Source organism: Tachysurus fulvidraco, chromosome 4, assembly GCF_022655615.1.
Source record: "Tachysurus fulvidraco isolate hzauxx_2018 chromosome 4, HZAU_PFXX_2.0, whole genome shotgun sequence".
In the NCBI taxonomy this organism is placed as follows: domain Eukaryota; kingdom Metazoa; phylum Chordata; class Actinopteri; order Siluriformes; family Bagridae; genus Tachysurus; species Tachysurus fulvidraco.
In genome coordinates, this window is record NC_062521.1 from 15,358,160 (window position 1) to 15,382,531 (window position 24,372).

The window sequence follows — 24,372 nt, forward strand, 5'->3', positions numbered from 1 at the left end:
TATATATGCTTGCGTGTGTGTGTGTGTGTGTGTGTGTGTGTGTGTGTGTGTGTGTGTGTGTGTGTGTGTGTGTGTGTGTGTGTGTGTGTGTGTGTGTGTGTGTGTGTGTGTGTGTGTGTGTGTGTGTGTGTGTGTGTGTGTGTATAAGGTCCAGTTCTTTAGGAACATATGTGACTGTTGCCTGTGGTGAAAACTTGATTGTGATTTCCTTTCTTTCAAATAACTTGTATATAAACAGTAAAACTATGATTTTGGCGCACTCATGAGGGGAAGGCACAATAACAGTTTACAAGACACTCGTATTTATTTCTGCTATTTAGCAAAAAACAGCATGTTTATTCAGTGTTGTTGTTTTGTTTTTCAGAAACACTTGAGAAATAAGTTATACAGTAATAATCCTCTTAACTGTGACAACCTTGTTGATGTTAAATTGATTTAAAAAAAAAAGGAATAAATATACAAACTATTAACTATAGTTTATTTATTAGCCTTGCCACCATTCTTCTCAAATATTCTTCTTTAGCAAAGTGCATATCACTAAGATAAAGGGATTTGCTAAATGAGGTGGGAAGTGTAACAGTCATTGACTAAACCAGTAATCATTTGCCATCATCTATTTCTTTAAGACTTAACAGCTCTAGGTACTTTGTGGTCATAAACTTAATATAGGAAGCTTGTAAAAGACATACAAAATATGGAGAGATGAGACGATATGCTTCGACTGTGGCTAAACTGTCATTTCCCAATACCATGCATCAACACAAAAGGCACTATAATGGAAATAATCTGTCTTATGAAAAGCATTAGGTGTAGACAACCATAATTACATCAACTGAAATCAATCAGTAATATCATGCTTTGGTATCATCTGTGCATACTGGAAGTGAAGCGACTGAAATGCCGGTGATTGTAATAATAATAATAATAATAATAATAATAATAATAATTAAATGTATCCTAAAATGTCAAGCTGAATTTTAAGAGCAGAAAAGAGATTTGCTACTAATAGATGAGAGTTGATCAAGTGGCTACAGTGAAACATCATGAAGTTGCCTTAAAATACTCATGATACACGAGTAAAGAGATTTCAAATTGCATCTAGTGTTAAGTGTCACATTTTGTTTGTCCTTGTCCCCATTGTTAGATCTCCTAAAGTGGAGAAAAACTCCTCCATCTCGCTCTGCAGAAGTCGGTTCCGGTTCTCTGCATCCTCACGGGCTCGTTCTGAGTTCCGCAGTTTAATTTCCAACATTCTGTACTTCTTCCTCTCCTGATCTAATTTATCCTCTAACCTGTTAACCTGCTGAGTGAGCAATGCACTGTTATCTTCCAGCCTGAAAAATAAAAGCATGATGAGGAAAGGAAGTCATAAGGTTCATATCAAAACCCCATTAGAAAGCAAGTAACGTTAAAGAAACATTTTTCTGTGGTAATGAAAGTATGCACATATGTAAAAATTCACCCTCCACCCCTACATATGTTCCACAGTTTGTAGTGTTACATCCTACAACCGAATCCTAGACCGTATCACCAAAAGTATGGACACCCTGACCATCACACTCGTATGTGCTTCTTGAACATCCCATTTCAAAAACTCGCTTTCCGATTCCAGTTTTGGAGTGTGGTAAAGTTGCTGTTTCAATTCATCCCAAAGGTGTTCAGTGGGGGTGATGTTAGCACTCAGTGCAATTCTTCTACACTAATATTGCCAAACCATGTGTATATGGAGCCCTGATCTCAACCCAGTTAAATCCCTTTGGGATGAGCTGGAACATCCACTGTGCGCCAGGCCTCGTTTGTGCACTTTGGCTTTTTATTCGGGTAATAATATTGTTAACTAGGTTGCTTTTCCTAAGATTTTATTACAATAAGGCACTTAAGGTGCTGTATGTCTGAATCTAGAAGCAGCCATGGAACAAACTAATCTTAGCTATCCACTGATTTATTTATTTATTTGGATATTTCGCTTCTGTAATATGTTAAAGACTCCGTTAAATGAGATTAAACTCATTGACTGCAACTACTTGTGACTCGCATGAACTATGAAATCTTTTTTACAGTACAGTTCTTTTTTGAATAAGTAAATAAAAATTGAAGCTGTCCTACTTACCTCCGTATTTGAGCTTCATAATTAATTTTTTGTTTCTTCAGCTCATCCTTCAGATCAATTATAAGGCTGGTAAGAGTTTGTGAGTTGTCATAATGGTCTGTTGATTCATCCACGTTATTCTCCATGTTCCCATACTCACTGCATCCTGTGCTGCTTACACACAATTCCAGTGCTTCATTACTTTCTATGATATCTTTCTCGTCCTGCCGTGTCTCCTCCCACTTGTCCTTGTCCAGGCTCAATGCAGAAGGCTCGCTGCTCACAGAGTTCACCACTGATATCTCACAGGAGGAAGTGGACCACGGAGAGCTGGCCACGCTGGGTACACTCACACTGGATGCAGTTACATTGTCATAGGTGGAAAGGCGATGAGACAGCACTGAATCCTTGCCGACGCGCTCTCCCGAAGATGTGCGCCGATGGCTTCTCAGAGATGACAGGCCGTTCATCAGCCAGTTCCCACTGTTTGATACGTCTACCGATGAGCCTCCAATTTTAGGCAGCTGAGCCCGTGTACTGCTGCTTTTAAAAGAGTATTTCCAGGAAGGGAGAGATTTGGCCTGTTTGCTTGGGCTGATCAGCAGCCCAGCTTTTCCCTGAGGTGCCTGCTTTGCATTATTGGCTATGCCTGTGTTTATATCCAGAGATGTGGCACTGCCACACTCATGGTCAGGAAGGCTAGAGGTCTGGCTAGAAGAGTTTTGCATATCCTCCTCTGAACCCCAAACTGCCATGCCACACTGACCCTGAGCAGGTATCTTGCTCTGCTTTGAGGATGTCTCGACCTCTTTGTCTCCATAGAGTCTTTCATGCTCACTGATCAGCACTGTCATGAGGTGCTGCACCTGAGATGTTCCTGCAACACACAAAATCGTAACTTTTTACCATTTCACATTTCATCTCAATTGTTGCTACCAATACATGCTAATGGTTCCGTAACATTGGCTTTCTGATTTTTTTAACAGATTTTTTAAAAATAGATGTCCCTTATTAAATGTCACTATGAATGGATTTAAGGGGATACATCTATTTTTTATATAAAAGTATGATTGTCATTCTATAGTAAATTAAAAAACCCTACCAAAACATGTAACTGTAGTATATACCAACTGGGTTCCATTACCAAGATCTAGTTGAATTAATGCCTCCAGTCAATAATAGTCTCCTGTTTTTTTTTCTATTTATAAAGATTAAAGTATTTAATTTATTATATGATATTTCATATGAATCATTTTGGCTCCTCCTCAGTAAAGATGACCAAAATGCTGTTTGTCTTACCCTCCATCATTGAAACAGGATCCTCCATTTTTGCTCTGAGGATATTTGGTCCAAATACTGTTGCAAGGTTCTGAACACTCATTTTATTTTCATTAGCATGAGACTGGACTTCATCCAAGAACCTAAAACATAGCATGAAAATACTGCAGGGCTTAAAAGGTCATGTAACATTTATGTAAACTTATTAATATATTTGTAGGCTAACCATAGTTACTTGTCTAACTTTGCTGACTTACTTGCAGATGTACTTCAGCAGATTGTAATTGGCTTGAGGAAGTGTGTTCACCTGCTTTGTCAGCTCACTGAGGCCCTTTAAAGGGAATATAAAGACACATTAAGTTTTGAATTACACTCTTGTTTGTAAAGTGATGCTCTCTGTGAGCTATGCTTTGTTTGTAATGAGCATAACATTCCAAAACCGAAATACATGACACTGTTAGATGAACAAAGGTAATCTGATAGCAATACGCCTCACCACGTCCTCATCTTTCAGCAGTAGCTGGGCACAGGTGAGGAAGTCCTCATATTTGTTGAAGGGGATGACGGGTTCAGGCAGCTCCCTGAGGTACAGCTTCAGCAGAGATGCCACCGTGTGAACATCAGTATTACTGTAAAACATTACAACATTGTCTGTGTAAGCCACCAACTACAGATGTTATACAGCACATACAGGTGTTTACTGATAGTGGGGAAATCCTGCTGACATAAAAATGTTTGTTTGCTCGTGTTCACTTTTAAGTGGTCAGTGGGAATGTCATGTAATAACATTGAATCAAATCAAGATTCTTGACAGATACAGAATTGTCTGATCACGTTCATGATACAACTACTGGGAGAGGGCACGTGCTGGATGTGCCGATTCTGTTGAAGTTTCAGGTCACCCTCAGAAAATTGTGTAAATTACAATAAATCCGAGCAATTTTTAAAAATATGACCGCACGAGTGTGAACACTCCTTTTGTAGATAATAATAAGAACTGTTAAAATCCCTAATTGTTATATCGATAGCTACAGATAAATTGCAATGAATTTGTTAGGAACCTACAATATATGTGGAGGGTCAGCTAGTTTACACCAGTCTTTACCTAGATTATTATCCTTCCTTCTTCTGAGGACTTTTTATTTTTTTACACCCCCTCTCTGACAAACAATGTGTGAAAATAGTCTGCTGGGCTGCGCTTCTCATTGTCATATGAGAATGACATTTTCATCCATTTCTGTGTCGCGAGGCAGTATTTGGGCAGTACCAACTTGTTACGAAGGGGAGGGTTAGTATTTTTATATGATTTATTATGACAAACTTACAATCGATGTTACAAAATAAATTACTTCTATGTCCTTGATGTTTCAGTTGATCATGGTATAAAAATCGGCGGGTTGTAATTGCTAGCTCTGACTATTGGGTGTAATCCCTACCATAAAACTAAGCCCCTGATTAATAGAGGTGTTCATCATGAAACAAGTTGCATCAAGAAGATCAGCTTTGGGGGTGTTGTGCACGCATCTATAGTAGTTACCCAAGTGCTTAATAATGAGAAATGCTATAATAGCTTTTTTGGGAGCTATTAGTGTGCTGGACCAATGACTTCAATAATCAGAATATTTCTTAAAATACTATATACCTATTATGTTCAAATGCATTTGAGTGCTCTCATAGTTTACTATTGAATAGTTCACTCTATGTAACATAGACTGTTTTTGTAAGCCATTTTTTGTTGCTCTCATGAAACTCAGTTCTCTGAAATGTTGCACACACAGTCATATTAAGTTCAACAATAAACTGTATATTGTATATTCAGATTTGAGTTGTACATTTGTAACGGGATCTTATCCTACCTGTCAAACAGAGGTTTGTCACCACAGTCAAAAGCATCCTGGAGCTCTTTGACTAAGTTTGCCTGTCCTGGCATGCGGAAGAGGCCCTCTTCTTTCAGACCTTGGTCTCGTATGAAGTCCACACACTGCTCCACCAGCAGAGGTGCCAGGCGGGTCCCAAACTTTCGCTCATATTGCACCGTATCTTCAAGATGCTGACCAAAGATTCCTTTCATGACATACAGAAAAATGGGATGACTTCAAGGATATCAAGCACCCAGAACATGCATTTGCCTCCACACAAATAGCTAGTAGTTGCATTTAAGGTACAGCCAAGACTACCTCTGCAACTGTGAACAGGGATGTGCTAGCTCAGTGGTTAAGGTGTTGGACTACTGTTCAGAAGGTCATGAGTTTGAATCCCAGGTCCACCAAGCTGCCACTGCTGGGCCCCTGAGCAAGGCCCTTAACCCACAATTGCTCAGTTGTATAAATTGAAAAAAAAAAAAAAATGAAGTCACTCTGGAAAAGGGTATCTGCTAAATGCCAGAAATGTAAATGAACAGACAAGAGCTACACTGCAGCTGACTATCCTCAGGCATTAGATATATTAAAGGTCCATTAAATGTCAGTCATTCACAAAACTCCTATAAGCCCTTGCAAATGAACTATATGATATGGATGTTTAATTAATCCACAGTGGAGCATTTTTTCTGTCATTCTCTTTTTTGATGCTGTAATCCGAGCTAAAAGATGGTGGAGTTTTCTAGAGAAAATGAACCACAGGCACTCGGACAGGTATTATCTTGCCTGTGATTGGTCCACCTAGTGCAAATAGCTGTTGTCTGTCAGCTTTATATACAGTCTCTAAAAGTCTCTATTTTTGATAAAGTATTCAAATCGAGGTCTATAAATCAATATAATTATAATCTAGAAATCAAATAATGGCCTAACGCAGAAAGAGAGGTCATCCTCTTTACATACTTATCCTGTAAAAAGTCACAAAGTATTTTGAGCCATGTATATACTGTATAAAGCCATAGTAAGAATATCTTAATAGGATGTTTTTAGAATGGAACACATGTAAGCACTCGTCTAAGACAGAGGATTGAAAGGATTAACACAGATAGTGATAAGTGCTGTTTTAGTAAAAGCACTTCCCTGTGGAATCCACAATGCACACATCTGGCATGTGCTATGTCAAAAAAGGGGGGGGGGGCTCTTGGATACTTTCATTTGTATAAAGGAAGTATAAAATAACCCCACAAGCATCAGGCCTGTAACATAATACCTAAAAATAAAGACGTTTTGACAGTGGCTTTGTGTTTAGTTTCTATTTGTGTGTGCTTGTACATCAGTGAAGAAACAAATGATACGTCATCCAATATAGCTAAAAGGACAGGAATAGAAAAGAGATTGTCTGATATTTTTTTTTCCCTCTTTGACTAAAATGAATGTACTACCTCCGCCAAAAGGTGCCCAGATGACACGTCTGATGGCTTTGACCCAGTCCTCCATGTCATTTTGGGAGTTTGCCATAAGCAGAAAGGCATCATGGCTAGGAGCTGATCTGTCCTTCTCTCCTGTACCACAGACAGACAGACGGACAGACAGACAGACAGAGAGTTACATACTACAGTACATAACGTATATTACTTACCTTGCAAAACAAAACAGTTAAAAAAAATCTATATATTATTAGTTATGATTTATGAGGTAATTATAAGACAAATCTTTTTATTATTATTAATAATAATTTCTGATGAACATAAGAATAAGGATTTTGAGTCAGCAGCATAAACATGTTCAACACAAGCCAAAAATTCACTTCCACTTTACTCAAATAGCAAAATTACAAGAGCATTTCAGTCTGTACCTGGTGTCAGACCTAGACAATGATAAAATTGTGTTAGACCCACTTTTAATCTAGTTGTAATTTAATTAAAAACCACTAGATGGAATCAAAGTAAAGGAAGTTTTATCCTGTACCCCTCATCACAAGAGTTTAAGCATTATATTAAGTACAGGTCAGGTGTTGTGATAAACTCTGGTCTGAATTTTAGCAAGTTTTTGGCAAGTTCAGGTTCGGTTTTATGATTTAAAAAAAATAATAATTATGATAAGTTCATGTCCGGTTTTTGACATGCTCAGATCAGTTTTTATGGTAAGATCAGACTAGGTTTCAGGTCAGAGTTTGTGATAAGATCAGGTTTTGTAGATGGCTGATTCTATTATTTGCTATAGGTGCCTGTTTATGGGGCAAATGGTTTGGTTCATGTCAGTTTATAAAAGAGCTGTGCAAGCTGACATCCAGATTACTCCCTTAAGAGGCTGTATTTTGTCTTTAGAGAGTACTGAAAGGAAATGGTGCAGTAACGTTGTTTTGAAAGAAACAGAAACAAGCATTCCCATAGCCCTTTTCAGGGTAAGAAAAGATGCTTGGTTTGAAACAAGCTTGGTTTGAAATAGAAGAGTAGCTCCACAATAGATGTTTGTTAGGCACAAACACTTACATGCTGCTTGTCTACTGCAAAAAAAAATAAAGAAAAGTGAAAAAAATAAAAATAAAACTTAATTTCTTGGAAATACTGTATATTTGAAAACACTCATATTGTTATTCATTTGCATTTTAATAGCAAATGGAGAAAATCTATATGGTTTCAGTTCAAATCTAGGTCATTTCTTTCATTTGAGCAAGTCAAAAGAATGATGCAGTGCATTAATATACTTGTCATTTGTGCAGTTTGCAGTGGGTGTTGATGCATGGTCATGAACACTGCCCATCTGGGTCAACATTTTCCTCATACACTATGAACCGGCTGACCTCACATACTCTCAACTCCTTGGCTTTATCATTCTCGACTCCCCTGTGCAAAAAGCTGCCTCCATATCTGTGTTCCACACCAGTGCTGATATCCCAGAGTTTCACATGGCCATGCTTTAAAGTGTTCAGCTCAACACTAGTCCATGCAATGTGTTCTCAGTGGACAATGCTTTTACTATGAAGGACAGCATTTTTCCCCCTTGTGACGGAAGGTCATGGTGGTGGACTGTTTATAAGGGGGAGGCCCAAGCTGTGATGTGCGTTGTTAACATTCCAGAGGACTGTAAGCACTAAACAGTGTCAGAGCCTAATGGCCACCATTTAATGTTGTAGGCACCAAACAAATCTGCACTTGGTTTGTTTTCTGGATCAGAGCCAAATACTTACACTACGCTGCTTTAAAATGTCTGATATAATGAGAATGGCATCCTTACAATGTTTAACAAACTACTACAGATAATTTAGCAATTCAACAGATTTTGTAATTCCATGTTGATTATCAACATTTACAGCAAATTACATTAGACTACACATATGTCGTATTCTTAATCGAAGATTCTACAAAGTATAGGTTACAGTAAGAAATTTTGTAATAAGGTTTAATCAGCAGCACCCAGATGTCCACACACACACACACACACACACACACACACACACACACACACACACACACACACACACACACACACACACACCGCATAAAGAGAGAGACTACCCTAAAGCAGAGGGCTTTTTTGACCAGCAGTAAGACTGGAGATCCAGCATTTTGGCCCCTCGGGCTTAGAATAAAAAAATTTTTTTGGATGCAATACACCAAAGACACTGGAAAGCTTTTGATGAGGTGAAATTCTGCCTTTCCCTCCCCACACTCTGGAAAAGATGAGAAATTGGAGTCTAGATCAAACCAGTAATTTGAAAGGGAGTGATTTTAATAAAATCAACAATCATGCTTCTGTCCTCAAAGGCAGTAAATGCTTTAAACTAAACCTTGAAATGAATCAAAGCTGAGAGATTTTTGTAGATATTGTCTGAAGAAAGCAATGTGTTTGATGTGTTGAAGAGCTGTGATCACATGCTACAATAAAACGGCTCTCTGCACTCTTTCCTGGAGGACTACAATATGCACTAACAGACATTTGTGCTCTGTATCCTTGTTGTCTCTGGAAGCTACAGCTTTATGACCTGATTATTAGAGATCTCCTCCCAACAAATGTATACTGCTCTATGCTGGAGAGTCTCTCTCTCTCTCTCTCTCTCTCTCTCTCTCTCTCTCTCTCTCTCTCTCTCTCTCTCTCTCTCTCTCTCTCTCTCTCTCTTTCTATCTCTCTCTTTTTTAAAAAGATTTGTGTTCCAAAAACACACTTGCAGTGATTTACGTTCGCAAGTGAAGGCAGCCATAGTGAGTGCAAACAATCAAAATGCTCCTTTCAGTTGCACTCAGAATTGATGTTGAACTCAGATATCACTGCGTCACTAACAGCAAGTAGTGAGGCTCACATATCAGACAGCACTGCTGCCAATAAACATTAGTCAGATAAAAACTAAATGTATTTAAATCCATCAGCAAAAACAGGAAATCACTAACAGGCACTATAGAGTATTGGACTTGGCAGCTAAAAACATATTCAAGATTGACACATGAAGATCAGATTGAAAAATGAAATCTTGCACTTGCAAAGCTTATAAAGATTGATAATCGACCTTTGCTCGTCTATTTTTACAATCTTTTTTATAGTCAGTGGTCTTCCTTTTTTTTCTGCTCTGATCTCAGAGGCTTCCCCTTTTCACTGTAACTATCAAATATCCAGACAAAAAAAGTGCAAACTCAGCAGTGCTCCATTTCTGTATCCAGACTGTTAGATTACCATGGGGAGCTTTGATAAAAATTTTACAAAGAGACTGTGGGAAACTGCCATAACCCTCCTATATCCCCTGCATGGCAATTATTTATTTACCTCCACTTTGTTTCCACCCACAATCATTGGCTTAAGGCACTGTTTAAGCCTCGGTTGATGTTACTGAGTACATCGTAAACCCACTGACTACTTTTTACAGCTGTATTGAATGTTTTTACATGCAACATATTTGTGCAGGCAAGCTTTGGTCTGTATTAGGAATACTGTAATCATAAAACAGAGCCACATCACAGAAAATAGCAGTATCACAAACTCACAAAGAGGTACATATTTTCTTACAGCTACACATTATAGTCGAGGAAGTAAAGGGTTAAAATTGTAGTGTCAGATCAGAGAGCAGCAGAACACCTTTCAGCACACTTCATGTCAAATTACAGAAACACATTCATGCAAGACTGTCTTACCAGCAACCCTTATGCTTCTTACAAAGCCTTCCAAAAAATACTTATAAAAATAGCTCACGAGTGAAGCCACAGCTTCCTGGATCCTGGATCTTTTTTTTGTGCATTTGCCAGTCCAGATGTTCTAGTCTTTACCACCAGCAACTCTTTTTAAAACTCAGTGAAATGAATGAAGCTCCAACTACTCCTATAAATCCAAACAAAAGTATTTGCAGTATATCCAAAAGCAACCACGTCCACTGTCGTAGTCTCCTCTTTCGTATTATAAAGAAACGGGATGGAGATCCTGAGTGAGAAGTTTGAGTAAAGCTTACCCTTAAGCTGAGCAGCATGGTGCTCCTGCACTCTGCAGCAGCTGAGCCCCATGTTGGCACACAGCAGCTGCCGAGGGCTCAGCTACACAAATGCCATGTCAGTTCCACCCATGGCCCTCCCAGAAGGTGAATCCTTTACACAGGTATGTGCCAGGGGCACTTAAGTGCACAAGAGGAAGAATGAGCAAGAGAGAGAAAGAGAGAAAGTGTGCCAAAAATGAACCAAAGAAGCAGCATTACAGCCAGAAACCTGAAAAACAAGTCCTTCATTTGCCTCATTCATTCATACATTCATTCATTCAGAAAAAATATTTCTGTTCTTTTTCCCTCCTCTTCTTTTTCTTTTTGCCGAAACCTCGCTCTGGCAGACACAGACTCAAAGCCATACATGCGCACCCACAAGCACATATTGTATACACACACACACAACACACACAGCCCCTCCAGACTGGGAGTGGAGCTCTGGCTTGCCCTCACTCACCCTCATGAGACACGCCACCACCAAGCACATCTTTGCCAAACACTGCAAACACCCCCCCACCCCAAACACAAACAGAAAGAGCTAATCAATGTGTGTGTGTGTGTGTGTGTGTGTGTGTGTGTGTGTGTGTGTGTGTGTGTGTGTGTGTGTGTGTGTGTGTGTGTGTGTGTGTGTGTGTTTTTACATAGGAGTTGGATAATATTTCTGCAAGCCTGATGCACATATCTCTGCATGTTGCCCAGATCTTATTTCCCCTATTAAACTAAACAACTTATTAATTAAGCACACTTCTCTTTGAAGATTCCTTCAGAGACCACATGGTGATTATGTGTTACACAGATGCTTTGATTACACAGTACTGGACCTGGGGTGTGCATGAGTGTGTGTGTGTGTGTGTGTGTGTGGGGTCGGAGTGTGGTTGTGCAGGGACAGTTTCGGGGTTGGTGTTACAGGTATCTGTGCTTACTTTACATTAGTAATGTTCTGTCTTTCCTAAATGACCATGAGCCACAAGCACATGCTCATTTCAGACCTCCACTGTGCAGCCTCACTCCACTCACTGCTCCTGCTTTTGTGTCAAGATCAGGCATTAATGGAGCCATTGTTTGACTGTCTGACATCTAGTGCATGTGAAAAAAAGCGAAAAGGGCTGGACATTTAAGGACATTTAAACATGAGGCAATTGTGCAAAAAAGCAACATAGCTCCTTTAAAAATGTCTGAATCCAGTGAAAGTATTCAATTACAAAAATGTCACATCTTAGATTTCTGAGATAAATTCTAGCTTTTCACTTCTAGATACTGCAAGGCAAAGTGCATAACATTTAGCCAAACCTCTCATTTTAAAGTGCATCTCAAGGTAAACTGACTTAATACATTTACCCACCACACTAAACATTTTATACGCATTTACTGGAAGGTAACACAGTGCTCATCTGGCCTCAGATAATACAGGATGTAAGACCACCAAGAAGTAGATGTACCATACAGTGCAACGTAGAGCACAGCGGCTGGTTTATTTCCCACATGACAAAAAAATCCCCCTAAAACATTCATTCTGAAATAATTTTACACTCTGATGCCAGTCGATAGCCTTTTGTATTTGGCTGCACTGCAAATCAACCTGCAGATAAACTGTACACATTTATTGACAGCCATGTCAAAGATACATGGAATATGCTGCAGAAATAGGTGTTACATTTAACAGGTTTTTGAGATGTTAAGAAACCAAGATAAATCATGTCAGATCTTTTTTTTTGACAATCCATTGTCATATAGCAACCAACAAAAATCAACTGATATACAAATAGACATGTTTTAACAAGGAGGAAAAAAGGAACGAAGACGGACGTGTGCGTACACTTTAACTAATACTTTGTTAAAGCGCCTTTTACTTGTAATACATCACAGTGTACTTTTAGGCAAAAATATATAGTAGAGTAAATATGATTTGGCAAATTTATTCAATTCTTCCTTGTATAAAATATTCCAGATCTATTAAATTGTCATTGGACCTTATATGCACAGCCTTTTTCAACTCATTCCACAGGTTTTAAACAGGATTTAGATCTGAACTCTGACTGGTCCACTACAAAAGTTTGATCTTCTTCTTCCTGAAGCCAATACTATGTTGTGCTTTGGTTCTTTATCTTGCTATGTCTCTTTATTGAGTGCCAATACAGATTGGTATTTGGACCTATCCATAATTCCCTCTAATGCAATCAAAGCCCCAATCCCAGCTGAAGAGAAGCAGAACCATAGCATGATGCTGCCACCACCATGTTTTTCTGTATGATATTCTTTAAATGATAAGCTGTCTTGTTTATATGCCAAACAAGTCTATTAGAATATTATGCAGCAAAATGTTCTACCTTGGTCTCATCACATTTAAAACAGTTTTGGCTAAAGTTGTGCAGGCTTTGATGTTGCTTTTTCTGTAAAAAAAAAAAAAAAAGGACTTTTGTCTAGCCATCCTACCACATATCACAGATGTTAAGAGTGAGAGATTGTTCTCACATGCAGGGAGTGACCAGTACTTGCCAGATGTTGCTTCAGCACCTTTATTGTTGTTGTAGGACTCCATGATAAGTTTTTGAACTTTGAATGCTTTTTTCAGTTTTGAAGGGATACCCTTCATGGGTAATGGCACACACTTTTTGGTAATGACCTTCAAAGTGTTCCTTGGTACAGCTAACATTTTGGAAAAATGAGACCCTGTAAATTCTTAGTAAGGTCTTTGTGACCCATGGAAAGATGATGTCTTTTACACATCTGACATGATTCATCTCGGTTTTATTTTTTACATTCTATATTCACTGTATAAAAGACGTTATCCTAAGATTCACATTTAATTTATCATCATACCTGCTTTGTCATTGTTATGTATAAAGATTCACTTGCATATCAGATCATACTGGAAAGCTGTAAATTTGGGCACGACTAAGAACATTGTAAGAAGTGTGGCCACATGTGCACTTCAGCAGCAGCCGATTTAACCCTGTAGTCGGATGGATATAACACCAGCTTGTGATATTTACTTGGTGTAAATGAAAGAATTCTCTCATCAGCTAGTTACGACAAAAAGGAGGAGCACTTTACATCAATCCACATGTTGCTAGGCACTGCAAAAAAAGTATCCCAATAAACAGGGAAAGCACTACATGTTCCAACAAAGTGTGGCAAGTGACTATGCAATCTACATAATTTGAATGCACTGTGACCAGTTCAGACCTGATGAAATGACAGACTAATGACATAGCGGTTATATATAGTCAAGTGACTAAATTGCAATGAGTGTATTTGTTAACAAAGCATCTGCATCATTATTTTAAGCTGCTCATGAATTTTCATGGAACATGAATATCTTTCATTAGGTAATATTTTCAGTTAGTAATCAAAACTGAGACTTGCCCACTAACAACAGTGAAGTGAGGACAAGCCTATAATACTGACTGATCCCTGCAATACCAAACTACCAATTACCAAAGATGATCACACAGCTTATAATGGTTTCATAACATTGCATATTGTGTGAAAAAGATTAATCAAAGTATGTGGTGGTTCCCAGGAGACATAAACAGAATCTGTGTCAGCAGATGTGATTTCATGGGAAAGTACTGATGTGCACCTGTAGCTGGAGCACAGACAGGGGGGAGGAGGGCTGGGAATTGTTGACTTTAGAGGTTTTTCTCATTTTTTTTCTTGAGCTGGTATGTTCTGTGAGGTACAAAATAGCTGATAATACAGCATGTTAGATTAGTCCACAAAATAGTGAAGGTCTTGCACAGAGGACATTACAGTACTGTATGTGCGACTGTTACAAAGCAATTTAATCAGCTCTAAGTGACTGATGGCTGTCAGAGTTACACAGGAGAGTCTTTAGTTATCACAAATGTTCTTCAGGTAGCCTTCCTGCTAAAGGAAACCATGTGCTGAACAGTGACTAAAGCATTAATGAGGAAGCAGTCTATCATCTGCTGCAATATCCCGAGCCCTTTCAGTGCACTGCCCTTACTGGGAGCTCGTTTTGTCAGATTCTTTCCTGCTTATATTAAAGGTGAACTTGAGGGCGATCACACGAGTACTTCAAACGGCATTACTTAAGCAACCAGATTGCTTCGCTCCAACTCACCTGGAACTATCTCAAAAAGATGCCGTCCAGGCTCTTCAGGATTGGCACTTAACTCGTTTACTTGGCAGCCGTGTAATGGGATGCAGCCCTGGACAAAACCAAGAAAACAGGATATAGGCCAGTTCAAGGATAAAATGCACACACACACACACACACACACACACACACACACACACACACACACACACACACACACACACACACACACACACACACACACACGTGCGTGTGCAAATGCACGCGCACACACAATTTCTATTCCCATATTGGTGGAATTGATAGCTATTTTCTGTGGATTATTACATATTAGCTCTCCTTAAAGACATTTTAAATGAAAAATTGATTCTGTTGGTAATTACTAAAAGAGCGATGTACCTATGACATAAATGACCTGATAAAATGCAGTGGGAGTAGAGCTTGCTGTGTTATATGCAAGGAGCTATTTTATGCTGTGTTTGCTGAGACATGCACAATTATAGCACTTTCCCATTATAAATTATGCACCTCTAGCTCTGAACCTTATCCTAAGGATTTCAACCACACATAGTCAATTCAATAGCTATAGAACAGTGCAAAAGAAACTGCTTAGTAAGCCAAATCGGCCTTTTTACTACCCAGACACAGCTAAGTTAAAATATCAGCATTTATGCATTGATAAAACTGAAATGCCAATTAATCCATTTAATCTATTTTCTGTAGCAGACATTGGATTTGGTTAAAGGGAGATGGCACATGAGACTTTCATTAAAAAAGAAGCAAGAATGTGAAGACAGTTGGACATACCATCCATTCTTTTATACAGAGATATCCTGTCTCACCACCTCGGCTTGCACACCACTACTTCTACAGTTCAAAGGTCATCTGCTCTACATCTGCTAAGCAGTGTGTGACTTATGAGGCTTCTGAGCAGGAGCACAGGCTATCATCAAATTAGCTTGTCAGGTCAAGGGTGTGAGAGAGTAGCTACTCAAGCAATGTGGTGTGAGATGTGGTCATGCCCCCAACGTCCAGTTTTTCAAAATGAATTTTATCTAATGGACACAACAAAACGCACGTAAAGGAGGGTCTTTGTGTCCTATAATATCGAGACTGACCCCTTCAATCCAGCCATTACATCACCCTCAGAATTAAAAATAATTAATAGAAGATGTGAGGAAACAATATTATAATAATGATGGGAAAAGAAATATTACTGTATATCTTTCACACAGGGGTCAGGCTCTTCTCCATACTCTACATGGGGTACTTTACCCAGGAAACATTTTACAATAAGGCAAATTAAAAAATGAATTAAAAAAAGTATATATATATATATATATATATATATATATATATATATATATATATATATATATATATATATATATATATATGTGTGTGTGTGTGTGTGTGTGTGTGTGTGTGTGTGTGTGTGTGTGTGTGTGTGTGTGTGTGTATATTTGTAATGATCACTTAATAAATGCTCTAAACGTTAGGCAGTATTCAAATTGTAAACTAGCAGAGACCTGTAATCAGTCACAGCAAAATGAGTCATATATGAATACATATAAAAATACATAAAGTACAAACATATTCTTAACTCATTTTGTTAATTGATACTTGCTTTTGGATACTCAGGCTTCTCAGTATGTAATATAAACTAAACTATATCACTTAATATGTTTTACATGCAATGGAAGTACACATATTATTACTATTTGTAACCTATGTTATAAAAACTAATACAAGATAGTTATTAATGGATATTATTTATTAATTTACCTGCAAACACAACCTATGTAACGTAAATACTCCTAATTAATAATTTGATATGAAATACTAATAAATAGAATAAGTTAACAAAATGTTAGTGCTTAACTATTATCAGAATTATTCATATACGTTTCAGTTGGCTGCTAAAATCCACTTCACTATTCTTTAATGCTTTTTTTTTACTCTATTTTTCTCCTAATTTGGTCATTTTGCAATTTCCCACCCTTAACATACAAAAGCTACAACCAAGGAGTGTGATTTCTATAAAACAAAGCCAGCTACTGCATCTTTACAACCTGCTAATGCTCACAGTCACAGGTCAGCCGAACACATTCAGAAAAAAATGCTACATTAGGGAAAACTCTTCTGTTGCGTAATCTCTAAGCTTATTGCTATAAGTATTTATTAATCATAATCAAAGCATTAGCTGAAATTTAATATGTGCTTATTTGCGAGCCTTTTAGTAAAGTACTACCGAGAAACATATTGATTTTCTAGGTCAAAGCTTCTAACCACAAATGTAAGTGAAGTTAGAGGTCAGCACACTTTCATAAGTAACATATGGAAATACATATTCACATGATTCATGCATACAGCAAGAAAATTTTACATAAAGCCACAGAATTAGCTCTTAAATATAGTCTGGATTTAAAAATATATTTAATAAATAATCATTTTTTACTACGAAATACAAGTATACTAAAATATAAACCTTTTCCATCTTGTCAAACAGCATGTGTAGTACAGTAACATGTACATGTACATCTGGTCATGGGTTGATAATAAGTTTAGTGTTTTGAAGATACCTGAGGCTTGGTTTCCTCTTCATCTTTGTAGAAGTAAAGTTGGTCAGTTTTCAGCACAAACCAGCGTAGCTGCCAATTCTTCATGATGCTGCGTTGTTTCTTCAGCCAGCCAGATTTCAGTGTTTTCTCCTGGAGGCTAGGGGAGGATGGCCGACTTGACGCCCTGGTTAGTTCCCCCATCACCATGCTCTTAGACCTGGCTGCATGTGCACAAACATTATATGATAATTATTCAGAAGTCTCCATCTCTTTTATTTATATTAATTTAGTTTTCAGGGGAAAAAAACCTAGAGATTGCTATAATGCAATTTGTTCAAAAGTAATGTATTATTTTCTTTAATATATTCAGCACTGCATGTTCTTTTATTACCAGTGGCAACAATTGGTCTTCCAAAATGAAGCTTGGTATGATCATTAACAGCCAACCATTGCACAAGTATAACACCTTAAAAAAGATGCAAACATAGTTCATTCATTATAACATTAAAACTACTGACAGGTGAAAATTGAAACATTGATTATCTTGTTACACTGGCACTTGTGAAGTGGTGGGATTTATTAGGCAACAGGTGATGTACTGAAAGCAAGAAAAATAGGAAAGTTTATGGATCTGAGGGATTTTGAGGACAGATTGTGATGGCAAGATGACTGGTTCAGACTGGTTCCAAAATAGCAGGTCTTGATGGGTGTTCCTAGGAATGAACAGGTGAACTGGCCTCAAAATTTGTTTAGGAATTGTTGTAATGAACATGACAAAGACTTCAAGGTGTTTATCTGGCCTCCAAATTCACCAGATATCGATCGGATCAAGAATCTGTGGGATGTGCTGTACAAACAAATCTGATCCATGGAGGCCTAAACACACAAGTTGCAGTACTTAAAGGATCTACTGCTAACATCTTGGTGCCAGATACCACAGCATACCTTCAGAGGTCTAGTGGAGTCTATGTCTTGTGAGTCAGAGATGTTTTGGCTGCAAAGGGGAGACTTACACTATATTAGGCAGGTGGATTTAAATGTTATGGCTGATCAGTGTATATTTCGTATGTAATGTGATCAGCAGTAGCTGACCAGTTCAAGGGCAAATTACATCATTCACATGAAGCTTGAGGGTAACAAAATAAATCCCCATGCAATTTATCTCCTTCATCTGGAAGCAACAGGCCTAGGACATCAACACTTAAGAATGCTATCAGGTTTCTTTTTTAACATCAATAAAAAAAACAAAAAACCCAGCTCTACTACTTTTAGGTCCAGCCATGCACGTTTGCCTTTCTGCCTTCTTATGTATATCTTATTTGCAAAGTCACAACTACATCTTGTGGTCTCCAGCCATAATGGACAATCCATTCCCTGAGTCCATTTATCTGAAGGAGGATAACAGGCACTGCCAGAATCTCATTAAATCACTGTGGGTAATGGAAGCCTCATCAGTGTTAGTGTAGGCTACTCAGCCCAAGGGGATAAAGAGAAGGAGGGGGGACTTTTAAAATAATTCAGACCTTAAAACACAAACTGCTAGAAAAAACCCACTGTTAACATTAAAATTTGAAGGCCAGGATAGACTAATTTAAAGCTGAAGCTTAAAGATTTAACAGTTGGCAGAAGAGATGCTGGATGCATCATCATACTTTCTTTCATTAACTGCTCATTGCCAAATGATTTAAAAATAAGGGAAGACTGATGAGACCTCTGCATATTTTATGAATCCTCATTTTAGTATTATGGGAATTAATTTTTGTGTCTGACCTCAAACTATTCTCTTTGTCCCACACCAACTTTAATGTAACATGAATATTTGATGTTAAATATTAATTTAGCAATTAATTTCTTCATGATCAGACAGATAAAACATAAATAGCCCACCAGGAGGAATGATGTTATAAAAGGGGTGGAGTCTGGTTCATTGTCATTTTATGAGGACACCTTGAGGTTGGCATGAAAAAGAGCATGATAATGAATACTGCATAGCACACTGGGCTTGGTCCTGCTCTTGTTCCCTCTTCCCAGAGATAACACATTCTAGCTAATTCTGAACCATTATAAGTTTCATAGTCAGTCCAGATCCATGATGATCATAATGACAAAAATGCTGAAGCAATGCAAATCAAAATTCCTGTCAGGGAATGGGCATGCTAGGAAATGCATCTGACTCATGCATTTTCCGGCAGAAAACTGAGGGTAAAGATCTTACATGGTGGTCCAGCATTCACGACAGGCAGTAAATCTTGTCTCAGCCATGTACATACTGTAAACGTCTTTCTGGCTACTTGCAAAAGCACATACAGTAGTTAATGACAGGAGCGTCTGTCCAATAGCCCAGTAACACTGAGAGAATCTATTGAGTGAATTGAATGACTGAATGGATCCACATTCAAATTCATCAGCAGAGGAAACTTCCTCCATTTGTGATGGCACTCATCCAGATGTTTTACAGCACTTAATCAAACCATCTGAACAATATACCAGTGCTGAATGAATAAATAAACACTTCTGTTGTATATCATAGAAATGCAAATGTAGCTTCCCTCTCTTATTAGAAGAACAATGTAATCCCTTCACATGTTGATTAAATTCAAGCTGCCACACGCATGACCTGGAGATGAAGCTACGCTCATGCCTCATTAGCTTCATTATCAGCATGTGTCCAACAAAATTCACTCTGCTATAACAACATAAGTTAATTAATATTCTATAATATTAAGCAAACATAAAAGTGGAAAATGCTGATTTTTAGTCAGAAACACACACACACACACACACACACACACACACACACACACACACACACACACACACACACACACACACACACACACACACACACGCATATTCTGATAGCTTATCTGTGAGTGACTGAGCTCCAATTGTAATAAATCACTGCTGAGCAAAAAATGAGATGTGGTCTCGTTTCTTTGCTCAACATGAGAAAACACGCTGGTGGAGCAGATCTAACATGACAAGTGAAGCCAGAACACTCATCAAACGTGACATGCTCCATATGCAGGATGACAGAGGCAGAGGTAAGCAAGAAAGCAGTGTGTTTCAGCTCTCTGCGCCTGTATTATGTTGCACAGCAGGCAGGGGGATCAATCCACAAATAGCTTTTTACAGCCAGATTGCATTAGTGCTGAAACAGACAACCACCACGCCTTTAACCTGCTTTCAAGAGGCAAATGCTCAGCACAAGAGCATGCACTTTGCAGACGCACACTGGACCAGTCACTGTATGTGACCCATCTCAAAACCTTTAACTAGATTTAGCCATTCTATCAGTACTATCGCCAACACTCTTCTACAAGCAGCTGTTAAGGTGGTCCTAAAGGAGGTAACGTTGACATTTAGCTGCTATGATTTATTATGTGTACTGTAAGTTCTCCGTGCTTGAATGATGAAACTACAATGTACCACAAAACTAAGAATAGGATCTGCAATACATTAATAAACTTTGCACCAAAACTACACATACAGCTTTAGTAACAACTATCAACATATCACGTGATATTATAAGACTTCTGCTTATTGTCATGAGTAGCATGTGTCAGAAATGTCACGCTGCATCGTTAAGTCGTAACTTGTCTCCGTCGTGCCACCTTCACATTTACGTCAGCTCATAAAGTGCGTGAATCTTCACTTACTCAATGAAGTGACATGCAGCAGGAAATAATTTAGCACAATATTCACACTAATCAAATGAAAATGGGTTACTTAGCAACAGAACAGTTTTATCTAGGCTGAGCCATACAAGAGCATCATGAGACACGAGATGAATGCAGGATGCTGAGAGCGAGGAGGCAGTGCAAAGTGTAGAGGCTGAGGGGATGGGAGTGGACAGAGAGAAGCAGAACAGTGCTTACCTCGCCTTGTCTGTCTCATCTTGGGGCTCAGCATAGTGCTCATAGCTGGATGGCACTGCGCTCTCCCATCCACATGTTTGGATCTTGACTACTCTCCTACACTGCCTCGCCCTGTTGCACCTCATCCACCGACACTAACCAGCATCTCTCTCTCTCTCTCTCTCTCTCTCTCTCTCTCTCTCTCTCTCTCTCTCTCTCTCTCTCTCTCTCTCTCTCTCATGTACCACTGGTCCACTGATCTGAGCTACACGTTTCCTGAGCCCCTCCCACTATCATTATGCAGAGGCAGCTGGAAAAGAGGGACCTCTTGCACACGCTCAGATCTGCCCTTACCCATGATGAATTATTTATCTCCACCACCACCCAAATGAATTCCACTCTGCCCTGGCCATTAAATGCCTGGATGATTACTGTCAATAATTCAGGGGAGGAGAAACAGAAGGGGTCTTTGCCATTTTCCTGCTTCCTTTCTCTAAACTGGCTTCATGGTCTATGTTTGTTGGTGGTTGCAGTATCTGCTAATGGGTGTGTATCTGTTTGTGTGTGTGTGTGTGTGTGTGTGTGTGTGTGTGTGTGTGTGTGTGTGTGTGTGTGTGTGTGTGTGTGTGTGTGTGTGTGTGTGTGTGTGTGTGTGTGTGGGTGTGTGTGTGGGGGTGTGCGTATCAATCCTACTTCTCTATTTCTGTCATGTTCTTTTCTACTTGTCATCTGCCTGCATTAGTCACAGGTTCAGAGTGAAATATCACTTACTAAAAGAAGCTTTCATAAGCTTTAATAAATGTGTTGTCTTACAGTCTATTCAGTCCAACTCTATTTTACCCACTTCTGATACATTCACTTTCTAGACATAACATATTGGAAAAGAATTAACTATGGGTCTGACAAAAAGCACCACTATCATATTCTAATGAAAGACATTTAGCGTATTGTAGATCAAGCAGCCAAATCAACAGTTACTAGTAGCATAGTAAACAAGACAAAACAGGGTAATATTCAGATATCTGTCTGAGGCTGAATATGATACAGGCAATATGAAATGATATGAGAAACTGAGACAATCTAAATAATGTGCAATGGTACTTTTTTGTTTTAATAATATAGTTTAACTGTATATACTTTCTGTAATTCTTTTTTTGACAATATAGATATCATATTATATGTTGCACAATTGGAAACTATAGGATATATGAGTATGTGACAAATAAATTGTGCAAAATATATGTTAATTCAACATAATATAAACTAAATATATGAATGAAATCTATTCATCATTATATAAACGTTTTTCAAGATCACACACACACACACACACACACACACACACACACACACACACACACACACACACACACACACACACACACACACACGCACATATATATATATATATATATATACAGTGTATATATATATACAAAATATGAATGGGGTTGACAGAAACACAGTCTAGAGCCATACAGTATACTGTATACATTAACTACATTAATACAGTTTTTAATTTTATGATCATCTGCAGCTAAAGGTTCAACAACATAGGGACATATGGTCATTACCTAAGAGCTTCCACCTGTCCTCCGCACGATGAGACGTTGTGCTGTTCATCAGGGAGCCTGGTCCATCTTCACAAACATCCAGTACACATTGGACCTGATGTCTGCAGACTCCATGTAGGTACTGTAAGCCATTCAGCCATTCATTTACATTAGATTAGATTAGAAGTTAGATTATAAAATTAGAAAACAAGCATGTCACAAAAATGTAAAGAGCATTGGGAAGCAGATTCCACAGTAGCGATTCTCATGAACTCAAAGATCAGGATGTTACCATTCTATCTCTAATCGAGTGTATTAAAGAAGCATTTCCCACAACGCAAGCTCTTGACAGCAAAGACAAAAGCTGACAAAAAGCTGACAATTAGGAAATGTGACGTCTAACACGAAAAGCAGAATCCGTGGTGGTGCTTTACTCCCAGGAAGTGTCGACTGGTTAATACAGAAGTGAAAATGGCTTAACGTAGTATTAATAACACTAAAATTTCCCTCTATGTCACACATTTAGAGGTATTTACAACATATTAGAATGACGTTATCTCATGTACATACATAGTCATACATAGTCACTTTTATACTGGATCTGACTCAGACTTTCTGCAGCACCATCTGTCTTTATATGGTCAGAATTTCCTGTTGGTCATTAACCCTTATGCAGTACGGTAGATTGGTTGCACCTGTTCCTAATTTCCAACTTTTATATATATGCACCGGCCATTCATTATGAGTAAGAGGCTGTTTAGCTTACAGCAGCACAGTCGATCTAATGGACCATTTTACAGCTTTATGAAAGTCGCCTGTCTGCTTTTCATTCACTGTTCAATCATTCAACAACAAACCAATGTCACCCCTATAAAATTTAAACAAACAGCAAAAAACAAACATGCACTTGCCATCCACTTTATTAGGACATATACATGTGCATTATCAGACCGGTGATTCTCATCTGATCTATCTTATCATCATGTTTCATTCATCAGACATAGGATGTTTTTTTGTTGTTGTTTTTGCTCTATTCCTCACTGAACCCTAACACTAAAGTCACGTGTGTGAAATTATCAAGAAATCATCAGTTTCTGAAATACTCAAACAGCCCACCAGCAGAAATCACATCTTTTTTCTACATTTTGATGTTTGTCATTGACCTGAAACTTTATTTGAACAGCACGATTTTTTTTACTGACTGCTGCCATATGATTGGTTGCTTCAATAACTGTATAATGTACAGATGTATACAGTAGGTGTTCCTAATAAATGGGTCCGTGAGTGGAAAAGTGTGTTTTCTTGTAAAATATGTGTATATTATATATGTTGTATATAATATAATATAATTCTATTTATATTTATATATTATATATAGTAATATATATAGTAATATATATAGTAATATATATATATATATATATATATATATATATATATATATATATATATATATATATATATAGTAATGGTTCATTATTAATATTTTGTAGTTGTTACAAGTTACCGCTTATTGTTTAGCTAATAACATTTAGCTCCTAGGATTAGCATTAAATCGTAGGCTAGATCGTGCTTGTGCTTTTAAGGCGTGTCTTTTGAGGATGTACTGATGGCTGATGATGTATCAGTTTGGATTCTGAATTTCAAAATAGGCAGA

The 24,372-nt window shown here is 38.1% G+C and overlaps 1 protein-coding gene across 3 annotated transcripts; it reads right to left on the minus strand.

Annotated features, from left to right (window-relative positions):
• Positions 1-302: 302 nt before the first annotated feature.
• Positions 303-23,148, minus strand: arhgap22 (Rho GTPase activating protein 22). Of its 3 annotated transcripts, XM_027142215.2 has the most exons (11): positions 23,008-23,148; positions 22,737-22,857; positions 17,327-17,526; positions 14,769-14,856; positions 6,666-6,785; positions 5,224-5,431; positions 3,864-3,996; positions 3,625-3,698; positions 3,389-3,510; positions 2,111-2,966; positions 303-1,334 (listed from the first exon to the last, which is right to left on the minus strand). In XM_027142215.2, exons 1-11 carry the CDS (start codon positions 23,008-23,010, stop codon positions 1,112-1,114), a joined length of 2,148 nt encoding a protein of 715 aa, XP_026998016.2. In that variant the 5' UTR covers positions 23,011-23,148; the 3' UTR covers positions 303-1,111. The 3 variants fall into 3 exon arrangements, with proteins under 3 accessions (XP_026998016.2, XP_026998018.1, XP_026998019.1); XM_027142217.2 differs by lacking the exons at positions 22,737-22,857; positions 23,008-23,148 and adding an exon at positions 21,184-21,346; XM_027142218.2 differs by lacking the exons at positions 14,769-14,856; positions 17,327-17,526; positions 22,737-22,857; positions 23,008-23,148 and adding an exon at positions 10,658-11,096.
• Positions 23,149-24,372: the final 1,224 nt, after the last annotated feature.

Bases quoted from the DNA above. Each gene is read 5' to 3' on its own strand.
- arhgap22 (XM_027142215.2), bottom strand. The intron at 6,786-14,768 runs GTGAGTTGGAGC...TCTGTGGTACAG, and splicing joins TCTTTTTGAGATAGTTCCAG to GAGAGAAGGACAGATCAGCT. The intron at 2,967-3,388 runs GTAAGACAAACA...TGTGTGTTGCAG, and splicing joins TCCTGTTTCAATGATGGAGG to GAACATCTCAGGTGCAGCAC.